The sequence below is a fragment of the Sciurus vulgaris genome (assembly GCF_902686455.1).
Source record: "Sciurus vulgaris genome assembly, chromosome: 18".
In the NCBI taxonomy this organism is placed as follows: domain Eukaryota; kingdom Metazoa; phylum Chordata; class Mammalia; order Rodentia; family Sciuridae; genus Sciurus; species Sciurus vulgaris.
The window spans coordinates 27,101,931-27,123,286 of record NC_136479.1 but is presented as its reverse complement, the minus strand read 5'-3'; the positions used below and the strand labels follow the sequence as shown (position 1 = coordinate 27,123,286).

The 21,356-nt window shown below is 44.0% G+C and overlaps 1 protein-coding gene and 1 pseudogene across 2 annotated transcripts in view; one reads left to right on the top strand and one right to left on the bottom strand.

Annotated features, from left to right (window-relative positions):
* The window catches only part of LOC306649989 (guanine nucleotide-binding protein subunit alpha-12-like), a 350,618-nt pseudogene that overhangs the window by 233,628 nt on the left and 95,634 nt on the right, over window positions 1-21,356 (top strand). The window lies entirely within an intron of this gene.
* Window positions 16,357-19,404, bottom strand: LOC306649991 (speedy protein E4A-like). The gene is made up of 3 exons (XM_079121574.1): window positions 19,158-19,404; window positions 18,275-18,443; window positions 16,357-16,950 (listed from the first exon to the last, which is right to left on the bottom strand). The coding sequence occupies exons 1-3, from the start codon at window positions 19,229-19,231 to the stop codon at window positions 16,891-16,893; spliced, it is 303 nt and encodes a 100-aa protein (XP_078977700.1). The 5' UTR covers window positions 19,232-19,404; the 3' UTR covers window positions 16,357-16,890.

Here is a 21,356-nt window from a genome sequence, read left to right as displayed (position 1 = left end):
TTGGTCTTCAAGCTGTTCTTGCGAGTGTCGTCCTGGACCGCGACGAAGAGCAGGGAAGCACACTGTCACCTGAGACCCTGGCAAGAGTCGCCATCCGCCGGGAGCTGACGCGGTCGCGGCGCTGGTCTTACTTTTCCTTGCCTCGTCCTCACCGCCGCCGAGCAGGTAGGTGCTGTTGCTGTCCCCATTGTACAGGTGTCATACCGAGGCCAGGAAGGGGAGGCGGGGTCGGGGCGGCGTCTGAGACCCAGACGTCACTGCGCGCGGGCAGGGGCCGCGCCCGCGGGGCAGCGGAGAGACCTGGCACGCGGGGGGGCGGTTATTGCCGAACTCGCCCTCGAGCCACGTGCCCTCGCGTGGCGGCCGCTCTGCGCGGGAGAGCCGAGCTCCTGCCTGCAAGACGAAAGTTGGAAAATAATGCCCTCGTTGCCTTTCTTGAGCGGGGGTGGCAGATTTCTCGAGAAGTGGGAAGGATCCGCCTGTATGTGTTGCCTTTATGAGTGCCACGAGTGGAAAGCGGCGTTGGTGCGTGAAGTCCGTTGGCAAAGGGTGTGGGCAAGGAGTAATAGCATGGTCCTGAAGGAGTAGATTCTCAAGGGGGAAGGAATTTCACAACAGGAAGCGTTCGCAGCTGCTTTCCAGGAACTTTCTAGTTTTTAGGGCCAGGGGATCATTTCCCTCTTCTTTTGTGTAGACGTGCATATCACGAAACCGATGAAAAACACAAGCACTCAACGGTGCACTAAATTCAAGGTCCCCCAGTTCCACTGCTTACAGGTTCTGGGCTTGAATCTTTAATAGGGCAGTCCTGCCAAGTGGTGCACTGCCTTCTGTAAAATACCTCTAGGGATGGGTCAGGGTCATTATCACTTCCTGTTGTTCAGTGCTGTCTTTCATTGTTCTGCTGTGGGTTACAGAATCTTAGTTACAAGACCACAGGATTTCTCCTTTTCAGTTTTATCATTGCTCACCATGAACATCATTGCATCTGTGTTCATTTCCTTCCCTCTTGGTTCAAATTCAGTGAGTGTTGATCTTGTTAATCCACATTATACAAATTCTCTTATTAGTAACTTAGCAGACATGTAGTTTGTTGTTTTACTGGTTGCATATTTCTGAGTCCTGATGGTTCGCATTATATTTGCTTATGACTTGAAATGCACATAAACGGAATATAGCAGGCATAGAATAAGAACAATGGTACAAGCATAAAAAGTTAAAGAGAAAGCCATACTCTTTCATTGATTGAGTAGATCTTCTACTGATTAAAATTATATTCCAGAGTCAGCCTCACTTGTGTGGGAAAATATTAACTCCCTTTACTTCTTTGTATCATGTTCACAAAGCACCTCTTTGGATTCCATTTCTGACCCTCCCTGTTCCTGGACAGGTGAATTTGCAGTCTGATTTGAATGTCATGCACAGAGGGAAGTAAGGCTGTGCAGGTGGAGTCTGGTTCAATTACTTGAGTGTCCCAGGGTCCTCCTGGCAGTTGTTTATAGGTCCTGTGTCAGTCGTGGTGTGTGTCAGCATGAAAGGTGAAGAGTAGTCTTTTCTGTTTGACACCTATTCCTTTTTAGTTTAATAACCTTCTTGAGATGTAATTTGCATGCCATGTGTTCCACCCATTTAAAGGATACAACTAAGGGGTTTTAGTGCATGTCAGAGTTATGCAACCATCACCAAAATCAACATCAGAACAGTTTATCACCTCCAAAAGAAGTCCTGTCTGTACCCCTTAGCAGTCACTCCTCACTCCTCCCAGTCTCCCAGCCCTAGCCATCCCCTCATCTGCACTCTGCCTCCCTAGATTTGCCTAATCTGGGCATCACAGAGGTGTTCTTATGCACTCTGTGGCCTTTTGGTCTGGCTTCTTAGCATAATATTTCAAGGTCCATCCATGTTACTCAGTACTTATGCCTGAATAAGGTTACATTGAAGGAACAGACCCCATTCACTTACTCACCAATTGGTGAATATTTGAGTTTTTCCTTTTGAACTATTACTAATAATGCTGCTAAGAACATTTGCACACAAGTGTTTGTATAAGTGTGTGTTTTCATTTTTCTCAGGTGTGCATCTGGGAGCGGAGTTGCTGGTCATGTGTAACTGTACATTTAACCTCCTAAGGAACCACCAGACTTCTGAGCAGCTGCACCTTTTACTTTCCTTCCAGCAGTGTAGAAGTGTTCTAATTTCTCATTGTCACCAACACATTATTCTCAGACTTTGTGATTATAGGCATCCTAGGGAGCAGGAAGTGGTATCTCATGGTTTTGATTTGTATTTCTTTGATGACTAATGGTGTTGACCATCCTTTCATGTGCTGATTGGCTATTTTTATATCAGTTTCAGAGAATTGTCTACTTCATTAGAAGTATAAACAAGTTTATTTGTCCTTCTGTTAATGAGTTAGAGCTATGCCAGTTGTGTGCTACGCCCTTTATTTTCCTATTTGGTTCTGGGGATTCAACTTTTTTTTTCAGTGCCAGGGATGGAAACCAGGTTGCCAGGAAAGCATCTGCCATGAGCACGTTCCGAGCCCTGAAGCAGCTCATTTTGTTGGTGAGAAAGTGAATCAATTGAGCCCTTGGGATTATATGGACCCTTTTTTCCCTGTACATCTAACTTGTGCATCTAAGGAGCAGTTGTAGGGATCTTCGTGATGGTGCTGTTCCTAGACACGAAACCTCAGAGAACACTATGCGTGTCCAGAGGTCACTGGTTAGGTGAACTGTACTTCATTTCATGCCTGCTGTTCACCTTTACATGAGAGAGTGATTCCTGGAGTTGATCTGTGGCAGGCTGATCTCCCTGGGCCTCTGATAGTGCCCAGGCCAGAGAAAACTGGCCCAGACCCCTTGCCTGACCTCTGCCCTTTGACTGCTGGCTGTGAAGTAGATTGCTCAGTGGTGGGAAAAAGAGAGAGAGGGAGAATAAGTTGTGAACAGTAAAGGGTGGTTTCCTGTGTGCTAAGGTGAGGACATTGTATGGCATTTGCTGATCTTTTCCCCAGAATATAATGTGTTGTTCATGTACAGACTCTCCCTGGAAGGAGACACGGCTACTGGTTTACTGCTAGCAAAGGTAACTGAGGACTAGGGGTTCAGGGGAGGGAGGAAGTCCTAAAATTTAATTTATTCTTATCATTATCATCTGCATTGTTGTGTGGTACTTTAGATGGAACCCAGGGCATTTTTCGTGCTAGGTTCTACCACTGAGCTCCACCTCAGCCCTCAAAGTGGTTTTTACCTACTTGACCTGTTTGCACTTTTTAACGTTGACTGTCATTACCTGCACTGAATCAGTGAGGGTTTTTCCACAAATTTTAATTTGAGGCCTACTTTTTAAATAATTAACACATTGGTAAATCTTATTCTTGGACCATGTAAACTTCCATTGCCCATTTATTTCATTGTTCATGTCTAAATAATCCATCCATCATTTGAGAAAAAAGACAGTGTAATTAGTGGGGCAATGATATTCCTCTGTAAACCAGGTGTCAACAAGTCATAGAGGATGTATTTGGAACAAATATAAATCTGTCAACTGTATTCAAAAGAGTGATGCTCTTTTTATTCCTTGTCAGTATATATGAGCAAGTATTTGTTGGGAACACTCTTGATATTATTGTAGTCATTTGTTTTTTATTATTTTGAGTGCTTATGGGTGTACCTGTGTGTGTGGCTCTTAGGGTGGAACCCAGGGGCACTCTATCACTGAGTCATATGCCTAACCCTTTCATTTTTATTTTGAGACAGATCTCTCTAAGATGCTGAGGCTGGCCTTGAACCTGCAATTCTTCTGCCTCAGCTTCTCATGTCCACTGGGATTACAGGCATATGAAATATGACTCACTTCAAGATTTCCATGGGCTACTTAACAAAAAAAATTAACACTTTTTATTTTTTTAATTTTTTTAAAATTAAGAATCATAAATTTACATAGGGCAATGTTGTTTGATTCATTCTGTTATATTTTTCCCTCCCCCCACCCCTCTTTTCCCTCTATACAGTCCTTCCTTCCTCCATTCTTTTTTTTTAATTGACAAAAGATTTGTTTATGAGAGAGCCTTTGTCTGTATAATGTTAATGTGCCAGGGTACATTTTTTTTAATTAAAAATCATAAATTTACATAGGCAATGTTGTTTGATTCATTCTGTTATTTTTTTCCTTTCCCCCCACCTCTCCCACCCCTCTTTTCCCTCTATACAGTCCTTCCTTCTTCCATTCTTACCACCCTCCTTATTCCTAACCCTAAACCTAACCCTAACCCTAACGCTAACCCCTCCTACCCCCCATTATATGTCCTCATCTGCTTATCAGCGAGATCATTCGTCCTTTAGTTTTTCGAGATTGGCTTATCTCACTTAGCATGATATTCTCCAATTTCATCCATTTGCCTGCAAATGCCATAATTTTATCATTCTTCATGGCGGAGTAATATTCCATTGTATATATATATATATATATATATGCCACAGTTTCTTTATCCATTAATCAACTGAAGGGCATCTAGGTTGGTTTCCCAATCTGGCTATGGTGAATTGAGCAGCTGTGAACATTGATGTGGCTGCATCTCTGTAGCATGCTGATTTTAATTCCTTTGGGTATAGGCTGAGAAGTGGGATAGCTGGGTCAAATTGTGGTTCCATTCCAAGCTTTCTGAGGAATCTCCACACTGCTTTCCAGAGTGGCTGCACTAATTTGTAACCCCACCAGCAATGTATGAGTGTATCAATGTATGAGTGAGGATGTTCCCCACATCCTCACCAACACCTATTGTTGCTTGTGTTCTTGATAATCGCCATTCTAATTGGGGTGAGATGAATTCTTAGGGTAGTTTTGATTTGCATTTCTCTTATTACTAGAGATGTTGAACATTTTTTCATATATCTGTTGATTGCTTGTACATCTTCTGTGGAGTGTCTGTTCATATCCTTAGCCCATTTCTTGATTGGGTTATTTGTATTCTTGGTGTAGAGTGTTCTGAGTTCTTTATAGATTCTGGAAATTAGCGCTCTATTTGAAGTATGAGTGGCAAAGATATTCTCCCACTCTGTAGGCTCTCTCTTCACATTACTGATAGTTTCCTTTGCTGAGAGAAAGCTTTTTAGTTTGAATCTATCCCAGTTGTTGATTCTTGCTTTTATTTCTTGGGCTATGGGAGTCCTGTTAAGGAAGTCTGGTCCTAAGCCAACAAGTAGAAGATTTGGACCTACTTTTTCTTCTGTAATCTGTAGGGTCTCTGGTCTGATTCCGAGGTCTTGATCCATTTTGAGTTGAGTTTGGTGCAGAGTGAGAGATAGGGGTTTAATTTCATTCTGTTGCATATGGTTTTCCAGTTTTCCCAGCACCATTTGTTGAAGAGGCTATCTTTTCTCCATTGCATATTTTTGGCACCTTTGTCTAGTATGAGAAAATTGTATTTATTTGGGTTTGTGTCCACGTCCTCTATTCTGTACCACTGATCTACCTGTCTATTTTGGTACCACTACCATGCCGCTTTTGTTACTATTGCTTTGTAGTAGAGTTGAAGATCTGGTATTGCAATACCCCCTGCTTCGCTCTTTCTACTGAGGATTGCTTTAGCTATTCTGGGTTTCTTATTCTTCCAGAAGAATTTCATAATTGCTTGCTCTATTTCTGTAAGGTACATCATTGGGATTTTAATTGGAATTGCATTGAATCTGTATAGCACTTTTGGTAGTATGGCCATTTGGACAATATTAATTCTTCCTATCCAAGAACATGGGAGATTTTTCCATCTTCTAAGGTTTTCTTTAATTTCTTTCTTTAGTGTTCTGTAGTTCTCATTGTAGAGGTCTTTCACCTCTTTTGTGCGATTGATACCCAAGTATGTTATTTTTTTCGAGGCTATTGTGAATGGGGTAGTTTTCCTAATTTCTCTTTCTGAAGATTCATCACTTATGTATAAGAATGCATTGGATTTATGGGCATTGATCTTGTAACCTGCTACTTTACTGAATTCACTTATGAGTTCTAAGAGTTTTCTGGTGGAATTTCCAGGTTCCTCTAAATATATAATCATGTCATCAGTGAACAGGGATAGTTTGAGTTCTTCTTTTCCAATTCGTATCCCTTTAATTTCTTTGGTTTGTCTAATTGCTCTGGCTAGAGTTTCAAGGATGATGTTGAATAGAAGTGGTGAAAGAGGGCATCCCTGCCTTGTTCCAGTTTTCCGGGGAAATGCTTTCAGTTTTTCACCATTTAGAATGATATTGGCCATGGGCTTAGCATAGATGGCCTTTACAATGTTAAGGAATGTCCCCACTACCCCAATTTTTTCTAGTGTTTTGAGCTGTATTTTATCGAATGCTTTTTCTACATCTATCAAAATAATCATGTGATTCTTTAAGTCTGTTGATACAGTGAATGACATTTATTGATTTCCTGATGTTGAACCAACCTTGCATCCCTGGGATTAAAACCCACTTGATTTTTGTATGCGATTTGCTAAAATTTTGTTGAGAATTTTTGCATCGATGTTCATTAAGGATATTGGTCTGAAATTTTCTTTCCTTGAAGTTTCTCTGTCTGGTTTAGGTATCAGGGTGATATTGGCTTCCTAGAATGAGTTTGGGAGGGTTCCCTCCTCTTCTATTTCATGGAATACTTTGAGGAGTATTGGAATGAGCTCTTCTTTAAAGGTTTTGTAGAACTCGGCTGAGAACCCATCTGGTCCCGGACTTTTCTTTGTTGGTAGGCTTTTGATGACGTCTTCTATCTCATTGTTTGAAATTGATTTATTTAAGTTGTGTATGTCCTCCTGGTTCAGTTTAGGTAATTCATATGTCTCTAGAAACTTGTTGATGTCTTCGAGGTTTTCTGTTTTGTGGGAGTATAGATTTTCAAAATAGCTTCTAATTATGTTTTGTATTTCACTCGTGTCTGTTGTGGTATTTCCTTGTTCATTCCGAATTTTAGTAATTTGAGTTTTCTCTCTCTTACTCTTTGTTTATGTGGCTAACGGTTTATCAATTTTGTTTATTTTTTTCAAAGAACCAACTCTTTATTTTGTTAATTTTTCCGATTGTTTCTTTTGTTTCCATTTCGTTTATTTCGGCTCTGATTTTAACTATTTCCTGTCTTCTACTACTTTTTGGTGTTGGTCGCTCTTCTTTTTCTAGGGCTTTGAGCTGTAGTGTTAAGTTGTTTATTGGTTGATTTTTTTCCCCTTTTGTTGAATGCGCCCCATGAAATAAATCTTCCTCTAAGTACTGCTTTCATAGTGTCCCAGAGATTTTGATATGATGTGTCTTTGTTTTCATTTACTTCTAGGAATTTTTTTATTTCCCTCCTGATGTCTTCTGTTATCATATAATATAATAGTGTATTATTTAATCTCAGGGTATTGGAAAAGTTTCTGTTTTTTATTCTGTCATTTACTTCTAATTTCAATCCATTATGATGTGATAGAATACAAGGTAGTATCTCTGTCTTCTTGTATTTGCTAACAGTAGCTTTGTGGCATAAAACATGGTCTATTTTGGAGAAGGATCCATGTGCTGCTGAGAAGAAAGTGTATTCGTTCTTTGTTGGATAGTATATTCTATATAAGTCGGTTAAGTCTAAATCGTTGATTGTTATTAAGATCTATGGTTTCTTTATTCAATTTTTGTTTGGGTGATCTATCCAGCGGTGAGAGAGGTGTGTTAAGATCGCCTAGTATTATTGTGTTGTGGTCTATTTGATTTCTGGAATTGAGAAGGATTTGTTTGACGTACACGGATGAGCCACTGTTTGGGGCATAGATATTTATGATTGTTATGTCTTGCTTATTTATGCTTCCCTTAAGCAGTATGTAATGTCCTTCTTTATCCCTTCTGACTAGTTTTGGCTTGAAGTGCACATTATCTGAAATGGGGATGGATACTCCAGCTTTTTTGCTGTGTCCGTGTGCATGGTATGTTTTTTCCCATCCTTTCACCTTTAGTCTATGGGTATCTCTTTCTATGAGATGAGTCTCTTGCAGGCAGCACATTGTTGGATTTTTCTTTTTAATCCAATCTGCCAGTCTATGTCTTTTGATTGATGAGTTCAGGCCATTAACATTCAGGGTTATTATTGTGATATGATTTGTATTTCCAGTCATTTGACTCATTTTGTTTTTTGACATGATTTGTTTTCTCCTTTATGTGGCTATTCCTTTAGGCTAGTTCCTCCCGTTGCTGATTTGCATTGTTGTTTTTCATCTCTTCCTCATGGAATATTTTGCTGAGAATGTTCTGTAATGCCGGCTTTCTTTTTGTAAATTCCTTTAGCTTTTGTTTATCATGGAAGGATCTTATCTCATCGTCAAATCTGAAAGTAAGTTTTGCTTGGTTGGCATTCGTTTTCTTTCAGGGCTTGAAAAATGTTGTTCCAGGCCCTTCTAGCTTTTAGGGTCTGGATTGAAAAATCTGCTGATATTCTTATTGGTTTCCCCCTGAATGTAATCTGATTCTTTTCTCTCGCGGCCTTTAAAATTCTGTCTTTATTTTGTATGTTAGGTATTTTCATAATAATGTGCCTTGGTGTGGGTCTGTTGTAATTTTGTGTATTTGGAGTCCTATAAGCCTCTTGTACTTGGTTTTCCATTTCATTCTTCAGATTTGGGAAATTTTCTGATATTATTTCATTGAAGAGATTGTTCATTCCTTTGGTTTGTTTCTCTAAACCTTCCTCAATGCCAAAAGTTCTTAAATTTGGCCTTTTCATGATATCCCATAATTCTTGTAGATTCTGTTCATGATTTCTTACCATCTTTTCTGTTTGGTCAACTTTGTTTTCAAGATTAAATATTTTTTCTTCAGTATCTGAGGTTCTGTCTACCAGGTGTTCTATCCTATTGGTTATGCTTTCTATGGAGTTTTTAACTTGGTTTATTGTTTCCTTCATTTCAAGGTTTTTTGTTTGTTTTTTTTTTTTTCAGTATCTCTAACTCTTCATTGAAATGATCTCTTGCTTCCCATATTTGCTCTTTTAACTGTTGATTGGTGGGATCATTTAATGCCTGCATTTGCTCTTTCATCTCCTCCTTCAATGCCTGCATTTGCTCTTTCACCTCCTCCTTTGCTTCCCTGATTGTTTTAATTATGTACATTCTGAACTCCCTTTCTGACATTTCTTCTGCTGTGCTGTTGTTGGGTTTTATTGATATAGTATCTAGGTTTGTTTGGGACATTTTATTCCCTTGTTTTCTCATATTGGTCAGATGTCAGTGGTACTCTGAGATATTGCAGATTTCCTCTATTGGCTTATAGTGTCCCTGTAGATTTCCAGTGTATCACCTCCCAGCCTTCAGTAGCCTGAAGTCTTGGAGTAACTTGATAATGCAGTACTTCCGAAGAAAGCTGCCCCAAGCCTGCTACTGGTTCCAGGGCTTGGAGCTGGCTTTGTGTGGAAAGGCTCTCACTGGGGGCCCTGCTCTGAGAAGCTGGCCATCTGGGAGGAGCCCACCACCGGAGTTCCCATGGCTGCCTGGAGAAGACTCTAGCTGCCCTGCCCTACTCTAATAACCCGCCCGAAACCAGGCCTGTTGCCTGGGCCGAGCTTCACCGGGTGGGGGAGACTCACCCCGAGGCTCTGTTTTAGTCCGAGTCTCTCAATGCCTCCCCTTCTTGAATCCTGGGTTCTGGAGCGACTGGAGATGCAGTCACCCTCTAGTCCGCCATCTTGGATTGCCTCGTGGAAAAAGCCTGCGGCCGGAGGGGGCAGGTCCGCCTGGAGAGGTCTCTGGCTGCCCTGCCCTGGTCCCAGAGGCTGCTTGAGGGTAGGAGTTCTCTGCTGGCTTGGGGACTTGTGACTGGCTCTGTGTAGAAAGGTTCTCACTGGGCGGTCTGCTCCGAGAAGCTAGCCTAGAAAGGCGCTTCTCGTCGGAGGCAACCGGGCTGCTTGGGGAAGTCCCTGGCTGCCCTGTCCTGGTCTCTGAAGCAACCTGTGGGCCCCGGAGCTCGCCGTGCGCTGGCTCAGGGACTTGGAGCTGGTTCTTTGCAGAAAGGCTCTCACTGGGGGGCCTGCTCCAAGAAGCTGAAGAATCTGGCCCTGTGGAGGAGCCCACCGCCAGAGTCTGTGTATTTTATTAATGCAGCATCTGTAGCAGTACTAACTGTGGGTATTTCAAGCCCAGGTGCTTCAGATGGTGTTAGAATGGACGGTGTTAGGACATGTTCTCGTTAGGGTCCCGGCTTTCCAGGAGGCAGTGTGCGGGTATTGGTTCCTGTTTTTTCTTGCAGGACCAGTTATATGGGATGTTTTCATAGATCTTCACCATTTCTCTGTCTCTCACAGAGAGAGAGAGATAGAATATTATGATCAATTACTGTATAAAACTCATTTTTGAGCGAAAAATGAGGCAACAGATTGCCGAATATTTTTACACTGAGACTAGGGAACTAATTCTAACAGGGGATAATTTGAAATTTAAAGGCTATTTCTTTACAGTGTCATTTTTTAGATCTTAGATTTTTTTCTCTGCTTTTGATTTTGTTTTCATCACGTCATTTTTATTAAACTTACATTAGTAAGTAAAAATAAGATTTTTCCAAATGGAGAGAGTTGATAGTATCCATCATATATAAGCACCAGACCTCTACTGTCTCACTGTGCCCTGGTAGGAACCTGGGAAAGTGAATCTTTGGGCTCAAGGGGCATAGGTGAGACAGCATGAGGCCCAGCACACACAGTGTGTCACCCAGCTTATTGTTCAAGAAAGACAGGATGGCTTCTGGGGAGATAGGACAGGGGATCAGGAGGTAGATGGGACCCATCTCCAGCCCCAGCTCAGGGCATGCTGTTGGGACTAATGACACGTTAACTAACTCAGGCTGACTCGTTACTCCCTGGCGAGTGAGCAAGATCTGGGCCTCAAAGGCAGTTTCAATAGTTAATGACGATGAATCAGACCACCGTCAGGGATTGGTTAACAACAGTTCCGCGAACGTGATCAGCTCATGCTTGCCATATAGTCCAATGGGACTCTCGCCTGTGTGAACCCCCCTGCCTCGCTGACTTTTAAGCTGATTGGCTCCCGCCTAGCCCCCACCCTACATAAAAGCTGTGCAATTTCCTCAATAAACGAGTTCCTGCTGTGACAGTTCTCCCTGACGTGTCTGATTGTCCTTCGCTCGGAGGGCTGGGAGCGGGTGGTCAGTCGGCCCTACCTATCCCAGTCTGACCTTGTTGGGGAGTGTCCCCTTCCCTTGTCGCTGGTTGAGAAGGGGGCTTAAGACCCCGACAGCATGCAAACAATGTCCTCTCCTGCCTGGGACCAGCACACCCCAAAGCCAGTTGTGAGCTTACAACATCTGGTGTGAGGCTGAGAACTCAAAACAGCCACAGGACATGGTCAGAGGGCTGTGGATGAGCCTATGTGTCAGGTTAATGTGCACTCCTGGACACTAACATCTAAGGACTCTGTTTCTTCTAGGTTCATCAGAACTGATATGGTCAGCAGAACTGAGACCTGTCCATAGCTAACCAGGGACACTGACAAGGCTGCTGGGCTAATTAAATGGGTATTGGGGAAGAGCCATGATAGCCTCATGATGGGATAGGCCCCTGAAATAGGTCCCAAATGTCCCAGGGTCCTGTGAACATAGGGCCTCATATGGGAAAGAGATTCTGCATGGGCAATTGCAGATGTTGAGATGGGGAGATTATTCTGCATTGTCCAGAGGGTAGAGTGAAAGACTTGAGCTGATTGCTGTCTTGGAGGAAAGAGGAAGGGCCCAAAGCCAAAGAGTGCAGGTCCCCCAAAAGCAGGAGAAGGAAGGAGAGAAATTCTCTGCAGAAGCTGCAGGAAGAGTGCAGCCCATCTACACCTCAGCCTCAGTCCAGAGAGACACCTGTCCCACAGAACTGTAGGACTAGACATGTGATCACCCATTACAGCTGCTATGACAGTGACACTCCCCCAGAGTGTGGACATGGACAGAACTGAAGAAACCAGGACATAGCCAATGTGGAGCCCAAATGAGGGAGAGAGTGGTCAGGAAAGCCAGGAGGGGTCTTACTCTGATGCATGGGATGGTGCTCAAATGCCCAAACAGGAAGACTAGGACATGGAAGGCGTCTGCCACCAGGGGACAGCACCCTGCTCCTGACTTAGGAAATTTAGTCAATCCTTCCCTTAGCAGATACAAAGAAGCTGAGTGAGATGAAAGTCACTATCCACGACACGCAAAGGGGGAGATTCCTGCAGGACCAGTGAGCAAGCAGTGGCCTGGCTGCTCCTGCTGTGACCAGTGATGACTGTGCCAGACACACTCCCTCAGACTCAGATATTACGATAATGAAGAAAGCCTCCCTGTGTCAACTGTATCCCAGTAAACTTCACTCCATGAGACCTACTGAGGAAACAGGCACAGAGGAGGCCTGGAGCTGGATGCAGTAGAGCTGTGCTGCTCCTAAGACGGGGAGCCAGTTTGATCTAGTGACCATGGTTGCCACCCTGAAGTGCCACACTCAGAGGAATGAAGACTGCACCTCTGAGGGTCCTAGAACTGCCCAGAGCAGGGTCAGATCCCTGTCACAGGTGGGTTTGGCGAAGGCAAAAGAAATTCCAGTCTGCAGAAGACTGTCATCTGAGGACATAGATACTTGTGAGGACTGATCTGAGCTGGTGTGGTGGCACACTCCTGTCATCCCACCTGCTTGGGAAGCTGAGGAGGGAGGATCAGAAGTTCAAAGCCAGCCTGGGCAACTTACCAGACCCTGTTTCAAAATTAAAAATAAAAATGCTGGGGAAGTAGCTCAGTGGTAGAGCACCTCTGGGTACAATCCTCAGTACAAAATAAAAAACAAAATAACAAACAAAAAATGAAACAAAATGAAAGGAAAGAAAAGAAACAAAAAGTACAGGAATCGCTGTCACATGTGAAACACAGAGAGCAGAGAATTCAGCAGTGACCCGTCATGGCCCACTGGCATGGGTGGCAGAAACAAGCATGTTTCTCTGCTGCAAAAAGTCAGCCTGGCTGAACCCGGGGTTTAGGCTCATGCTGTGGAGAGGGGCTTGGTAGGGCAGGGAGGGATCCTGGAAGATGGAAGATGACCTGATGGCATCCTAAGAGGACAGATGGACACAGACCAAGCATGGAGGCTGTGGGGGTGGTTGCCAGTTCCCGAGACTGACAGACTCAGCCTTACCCTGGAGTGTAAGAAACCCAGGTCCCAGGCCCACCCTAGACATCCTGCCCAGCTCAGCAAGATGCTGTGTTTCCACATTTCAGTGAGGAGGGCTCCTGAAGCTATAACAGGACAAAGGAAGAGGGGCTGACCCCACAGGATTCTAAGCACAGCCTAGGTGTGAGCTTTTCCTAGGTGTGTGCATTCTTGGGCACTCGATCACCTATCATCTGACTAGACAGATGCCCAGCATTTAGGCAAGAAATCAGAGTCAGATCCTTGTCATTCTGAATACACATTGCAGAACACCCAGCAGCTGCATCCCACTGTTCATTAGCCAAAACCTTCAAGACATTTGGCACAGCCCTATGCAAAATGAGATGCACAGGGTGGGGCTTTGCACTGCTCTGGTTTCCATGGGTTGGGAGGGAAACTCAGGGCTCAGACCATGGGAGCAAAGGCCTCTGTGCAAACCTCCACTTCCCTTGAATCTCTGTTCACAAGTGAGTCCCCAATTCCACTCTGACAGTTTCCTTCTCCATCAGGGAGGGGTTCACATGACTAGGCCTCAGATTATGAACGTTGGTAAAATTTGGCGTCTGTATGGGATGGGGTTGCGGCTCAGTGGGGGAGCGCTCACCTAGCATGTGTGAGGCACTGGGTTCGATTCTCAGCACCAAATAAAAATAAATAAAATAAAATTCCATTACAACTAAAAAATATTTTTAAAAAATTTGGCATCTGTAGACCACCCCTCACTATTTTCTGATTGAGAGGCTGCCCTCCCTTCCCTGAGGTGTGACATCTAATTTCTTCTCCTTTACTAACCCGGAGACTCTGAAGTTCCCTTTGTAATACAGAACCTGGCTTGGCATAGGACGGAACCCAATGCCAAGAGATTTTCTGCTGGCCTCCAGGGAATGTCTCACTCCACCTGACTCATCACAGCCAGGAAATCCCTTTTATTGGGCCCCTGCTCAAAACTCTTCTGCTGCCTATGTGCTCTGGGTGGAAGTCAATAGCACAGAGTCACCCCAGCCTTTGACCATGCTGGTGGGAGTTATGCTATGCCCCTTCCCTTCTGAAACCTTCTCTGATTCTCTGAACTGTGACATCTAGTTGCATGTCTCCTTAGATACTCTGTCCTTTCACTCAGGGACACTGACCCCATTTCCCCCTTGTTCTGTGGATTGTACACTCCTTATCAGTCCAGGGAGTTGGACTGTCTCTGAGTTGGCCTCTGTCTCAGGAATCTAAATTCCTAATGGCTAACATGCCATATAGTTTACCCAGCATTACCCAGGATAGGCCTACCCTCAAGAGGGCTTTTCTGGTTAGGGAGTTCCAAAGGGGTCTCCTGCACAGTGATCAGGAAGACAGAATGAGTTGGAGACCTGAGGCTGCCTGGTGCCACCCTCATGCTATGTAGTTGATGTCATGAGTCCCGTACCTGTCCACACCCCCTTCCCTTATCTTCTTTCCTGGACACACACCTGTCTCCCACACTCTGTAGTAAGGATGCAGAGGGCAGACCCGAGCCTGCTGTATTGCTCTACTCATCCCACTCCTTCCAAATGCTTAGTAAAATTCCAGTGAAATTCAAAACGCTGACACCAAGGTGAGCTTCCCTGGTTGGTCCTGTACATCCATGTGCTCTGAAGATGTTGGGTCGTGAGGACTTGACAGATTTCCTTTGCTGCAGCCATGTGCCTCATCTTTTAGCGGTCCCAATCCGTTTGCTTTCTAACATGACCAAACAGTCATTTTTGGATTTATGCTCTCCCAACCTCATTGAGAAGTTATAGAGAATTATACAGTAGGAGTATGGGAGTCTCTGAAAGTGCAGCTGCTGGTGAGAAGGGGGAGCGCCCTGGGAAACCCAGAGCTTACAGCTGACGTCTGAAAATAGGGCAGTGCAGAGGGGACCCGTGGCCTCAACCTGTAGCCTGTGGCCTCCATGCAGTTGATCAGCATCAGAATTGCGTTGCACAGTGCCCGTATTAATGACTGCTCCTAAATGACTTCTGTCTTCATGAAACTTTTACCTCTTCAGTTGCTCCACTCACCCAACCACCATCCCTCTTCTAAGCCTTCCACCCAACCTTAAGCTCATTCCATGCTGGTCCTTTGCAGCACCTTCACCTCCTCTCCACTTGCCTCTCTAACCGCATATCGCATCTCATCACTGGCTCTGTTCCACCTCTTTTAGCTTTGTCTTACTTCTGGCTGATAATTTAATTCAACTGCTCCATTCCACTAGTGCCCCCTATTCACTGCTGCTCCCTTCTCCCAAGATGCTTGCCTGCAGTCACTCAGTGCCCACACTATTAGCTCTTTCCCCTATGTGCCTGTCTGTTTACCAGCTTCAGCTCTTCCTCTCATCTCATCCTCCTCTCAACCTGCTCTAGTACCTTCATGTCCCTCCATGAGTTTCTATTTCAAGAAGACCCATTGGATTTTTCTTCTGTTTTGTCAAAGTAGAAACAGAGTTGTGGAAAAGACTGCCATTGTGACTCAGGTAGCAAAGTCTGCCATTCCGTGTGTGTCCCCATCCTTGGACCATCACCAGGAAGGCATCTCCTGTTGAGACACCTCTCCTGGATTTTGGATTTATGGTTGTTACAAGCTGCCCTGAATTTTCTTTGACTCTTCCTATGTTATGTCTCTCAATATCCTCCCTTTGTTTCCTGCTGCCGGTCTCTTGTTTCAGTTCTACAACCTTCTGTTTTTTCCTACATGAAAAATAATTGAAGTATTTCCCTCCACAGGTAAGAAATTTGGTCAAGTAACAACAAACTGTTAAAGAACACCATGATTTGACAGCAGACAACCCAAAAGGATATGATCATATGCATCATTAAGGTAAGAAGATTTTCAACTTTATTCACTTCCCACACAAATGTGCCGTGCTGTGCTCCTCAAAAGCACACAGCACCTGTGCTCTCTTACAATACATACTTTACAATGACAGAAAAACATGGCAAGGCAAGTTAGATAACAGCCACTCCATATTCACTTTAATGATTGAACATCAAATGAAAATTTTGTATTTATAAGACTATGTGGTACTACCACTGAGGTATAAAAGCAACAGCAAAATATGTAAAACATTAAAAACTTAAGAGAACTATTTATGTACCAAAACTTATTGTAACCCTCATCAAAAAACTAACAAGGAAGAGCAATTATCCAAACAAAATATATCTCTAAACTATTTAACATAAATATACTTCAATATAAATAACATTTATTTTTATCTACTAAAAGCGACAATTCTATAAATAAGTCATCTCCATGCTTGGTATCCTTCAGGGATGCCTGGCCCCAGATGAATTAAAAGGAGAGGGTCAAAAGACAGTTTCCAGGGGGAGAGAGAGATGCGTGGCTCCAGGATATTCACTTTAGATAGACAGCAGCCTTTCGTCACTGCTGACACTGGGCCCAGTTGCTCTGGGTGAAGGATTTCTAGCACTTCCTGTGTGACAAACTGTTCTCTCTCAGGTCTGGCTGAGCAGCCTTGGAGCACCAGCACATCTCTGGGAGGTCACCTGTGTGGTTGTGGTTTTGAGGCTGTGAGGCTGACTGGGAGATTCAGGCTGTCTCACCATCCACACAGGGTGGCTGTGGGTGGGAGGCAGACAGGAGTGGATGAAGTAGTTAGGTCCTTGGACATCCTAAACGGACAGTAGATGACCCTGTCGTCAGGCCAGGGACACAGAACTTGGTCCCTCCCCTCAGGCCTCCATGGTTCCAGGACTTCTAGGGAAGGAGGGTGCGATCTCGGCCCCACACCCAGAGCTGCGGATCATAAGCTTGAATCTGGAAAGAGAAAGAGCCCCACAAAAGCTGATGACTTGACAGGATATTGAGGTTTGGAAGTTATGTTGAATTTATTTCCCCATTCCTTAAATTACCTCACTTTGATGTGGACTTTCTAGTCACCATGATTCAACAGTCTACAAATACCTTACAAGTAAAATGTTGAGACGCTTCATTCTGTTAACTAAGTTCTGTTGACTACAAAGGAGGTGACATATCAAGGTGTAATTATTAGATTTATTTTGCCTGGTGACAAACGAAGTAGCTATATGTGTGTATCACAACATTATTTCACCTATTACTGACATCCATGTTATATAAGGTGTGGGACATTGTAGTTTCAGCTTTCTTTTAAATAGAAATGGAGTGTATTCTCCTATTTTACATCAGATAACTACATTATGCTAGCTGTGTGGAAAGTGTTGTAAGATGCTTTGACACATACAATCCTTTTGTATCCCATCTAATCAAGTTTGAGGAGTTGATTTTATCAAGAGTCAAACTTTATCCCTGTCTCTGATTTGAGTAGAATAATGGTTTAGTGTTAGTGATGTTTGTGCTTGGGTACATCAAAAAACAAGGTTAAAGATATCTGTAATCATTGAAACCCTATTGAAGTTTGTACATAATTATACCCTTGCCAGATGAATAGTTTTGATATAATTTTTATTTATAACTAATATCTGAGTGCTCTAGACAAATAATTTAACTGTAATTCTAGTTAGGTCTAATGTAGAATTTAACTGTGCAAATATTCTCTGAATGAAAAATAATTTTCCCATAACATGTTCTGTGTTGTAAATAATTTTAGTACAGTACAAAGGTTCCTTTCATTTCATTTATCTACTTCCTTTAAAATAAACCATAGCTTGCAATTGGTAGATTTATACATAAATACAAAAGACCAAATATATGTATCTGAAGAGAATGACTTAAATCTGCTTTATTAAATGTAATTCCATTATAGCATAGAAACTGAACTTGGCTTTATGTTTTTAATGTACTTTTCCTCAAGTTAGCAACTGAAACTTCATTTTCTTGAAATGGAACTTTCTTTTATTACTTGAATGACTTATGTGTACCTGGTAAATTTCCAACAACTTTTTATTAGATTGCATAGAGTACATTGAGATACGCATTTGGTTCACTAACAAAAAATCACCAAAAAAAAAAAAAAAACAACCAGAAGACTGTCAAGGAAGTCCTTCCCTCCATGCAGCCTCCAGGGCTTTTTTCTCACCACATCCTACCTGCAACCACCCACCTTCCTGAGTCTCCAATCAGCCCCTCCCTCGCCCTCCACAAGACACACAGCACCACCCACCTCCTCACACTCCTCCAAGGAAACCCGAGTGTTCCAGCCCATGGAGCAGATGAATTGATAGCGCAGTTTGTGGAACAAGGGACGCAGGGCATAGCTCTTCCCATAGAGGAAGTAAAAGATGTCTTGTTTAGGAGCCTGGTTGTCCTCCTCCATGTCATTGGCCAGGTATCTGGGGAAAGAAATTAGGTTGCTCCTCAGGGACACAAGCTCCCTTGGAGTCAGCTTCCCAGAAAACAAGCCAGGTGGACAATCATCAGAGGAATGCACTAGCCCTATTCAGCATTGTGGGGGACCATCCATTGGCCTTCCCAGTCACCTTCAGAAGTACCCCAGCCTTTGTCAATAAAGCAAAGAGACAACACTTGAGATGGAGGCATAAGGGGTGATTGTACCCATGTTGGAAGGATTTTCAGTGACTGTGTAGAAAGCCACAGATGAGAGAAGACATCTGTATGAAGGAGCAGAAGGAAGCACCTTACGCTGGACCTACTTGGATGGGAATGGGCATCTGTCCTGGAAACCCAGAGGCAGAAGTAAAAACAATGTTGGGTAGATGCAGGAAGAAATAGAGCAGTTAGGTGTGGATGCATATGCAGTCCCTCTGCCAGGGACAGCAAGTGTCCATGCTTTCCTCCACTCCTCTCAGGTGGGCTTTATGTTTTCTTTGGTGTTCCTTAATTTTTTAATACTGGCCTTATGGGAGATTTTGTCTTGACTTTGACAAGAGAAGTGTGAAAGAAAACCTATACATTAATGTTTTAATATCTTTTACCAAGAGCAAACAGGACAAAGAGGTTAAAAGGCAGAGTACAGGTTAGTGCCCTCTCCCCTCCTGATCACCCAGATTGTGAATTCATATTGATGAAGGAGGCCAAATACTCACATGGCCAGAAAGAAGTGGATTCGTTGGTACTGCCAGGAGAAGAAGCCAGCCCGGCTAAAATAAGCTATCACCATAGACAGGAGGTACTGGTGGAGAGAGAGGAAAATAGAGAGAGGTCACATCCTGGAAGAGGATAAAAGAGGGGAAGAGGACTGGGAGTGTGGGGTAGAGAGTGTCACTAAGAGAAGGTAGCCACGTTAGGAGACCTGCTGTTTGGGGGGAGGATATGAGGGATCAAGTTCAATGGGAACAGTCAAGGGGAGAGGAGACGTAGATGTGCACTGGAGGGTCAGCACTGAGGAGACCTTTGGAGGGAGGGCATACAGGTCAGCTGGGTGAGGAGGGTCTTTCATAAGCTGGAGAACAGTGGTTCCCAGGGAGAGCAAAGAGGAGAATATCCCAAAACATCAAGTGACAACAAGAAGAGGGTATAGCCAGGCCAGATGGCGTTCTTGGACTTGGAGCCCAGAGCACCCAAAGCAGAAGCAATGTCCACCTGTCCTCTCTGCAATAAGATGCTAGACCTGAGAGAGATGTTTACAAGTCACAAAGGGGCCAAGACCTGGCACATCTTGGTGCTCTATGTGGAGGCAGAAAGAAGGACCATGGCATTAGAAAGCCCTCCCCATCCAGGCTGTGCTGGAGCAGGACCCCTGCCCAGGGGAGAGCAACCTCACCTTGTCAGACACCCTCAGGTTCTTGTCCCAGGCCAGGAATCTTTTGACAACAGGATCCTCTGTGAACAGAACACTGGTGTTAGTTTGGGACCCAGAGGGGCTGCAATGGGAGAGAGAGAGAGCAGAGAGGAGAACAAGAACTCCCTTGGAGAAGGTGCGGGTTTGGAGCCCAGCAGAGGTGCATAAGAAGAGGACAATAACATACAAGTTGCTTACTCCTGAGAGTCCCCAGAAAAGCAACGGAGTGAGGGTTTGGATAAGAGCTAGATACCTGTATGATCAAGAACTTTGTGTAAACTATGAGGGCCCATCGTCACCCAGGAATGCCCACCTCAGAATCAGAGAGTTTCTATGTCATTTTCTCATTTGACAGTCACATCAGCATGAACATGGCCCCATTACCCACCCCTCAGAATGTAGGACATGTATTAGAGCCAGAGTGTCTGCAGTCAGAGAGGACTGTTGGAATCAAGCTCTGTGACCCCAAGCAGGGATCCTGTTGAAGTGTACTGTAAGCATCCAGAATCTAAGAGTCATGAGGGGAGATGGGTCCTGAGTCCTCCAGACATGGGGAGCTCAGAGGTAGCCTGGCACTTTGGAAAAGGGCAGTGGCTATAAGGTTCATCTTTGTGTGGAGAGAGGATTGGAGGTCACACCTGGAGTGTCTCCCTACCTAGTAGCTTCTTAAAAACTTCATGGTGTTCAGGTTGCACCAAGTTTATTCGCAGTCTTTTGAATTTCATTTTAAGGCCATACAGTGAATCAACATCCCAGGCATGATTTGGCTCACTGTCCAGCTCCTGCAGCTCCTCGACAGACTCAGAGGAGGATTCCCTCTTTCTCTTTTTGCCAGTGGTCTCAGTCATAAGGCCAAATTCTGCCCTGGGTACTGAATCAGTAACCCCTGGATGATTATCATCTGCATCATCCTGTGATTCGGAGGTCCACTCTCTCTTCCTTGAGACCCGACATGAGTGGCAGTGTTCTACCCACCGGGCTGAGTAAAGAAAGCTGAGTAAAGCTCCTGTATTTGGTATTCAGACTTTTATCATCCCATTCTAGTACCTCACTCACATGTGAGACCTTAAGCTCTTGCTGCCTTCTTAGCTATTGTACCATGTTTCTCCTTTGCTGATAACCATCTGTCCCTGATTCTCCTCAGCATCGTCCCATCTCCCTTTTCCTCAAAGCTCTAGTCCATTATGGACAACTTTCTCCCAGGGTGGAGTGACCCTTTTTCATACCTTCTAACCCCTTACTATCCTTGGATCTCATCTTCTAGCTTAGTTCCTTTCCCTCCATATTTTCCATCCATGTGGACTTCTTGTCCCCTGACCTGTTCTCTCCTTCCAAATTGGGCTCCCTGCTCCACCTTTGCTGACTTCTCTACCCCTTCCTCCTTACCACTCATAATGTCAACTCGGTTCTGTCTTTAGCTCCCTCACCTGATGGACCTGAGACCTCATCATCTACCACCACCTGCATGAGGTGGCATGAGTTGCTCGGCTGGGAAGGCGGTTGC

Bases quoted from the DNA above. Each gene is read 5' to 3' on its own strand.
- LOC306649991 (XM_079121574.1), bottom strand. From the start codon at position 19,231: ATGGTGATAGCTTATTTTAGCCGGGCTGGCTTCTTCTCCTGGCAGTAC. The intron at 18,444-19,157 runs GTGAGTATTTGG...TTCTTTCCCCAG, and splicing joins ATCCACTTCTTTCTGGCCAT to ATACCTGGCCAATGACATGG. The intron at 16,951-18,274 runs GTGGGTGGTGCT...TTCTCTTTCCAG, and splicing joins CCTTGGAGGAGTGTGAGGAG to ATTCAAGCTTATGATCCGCA.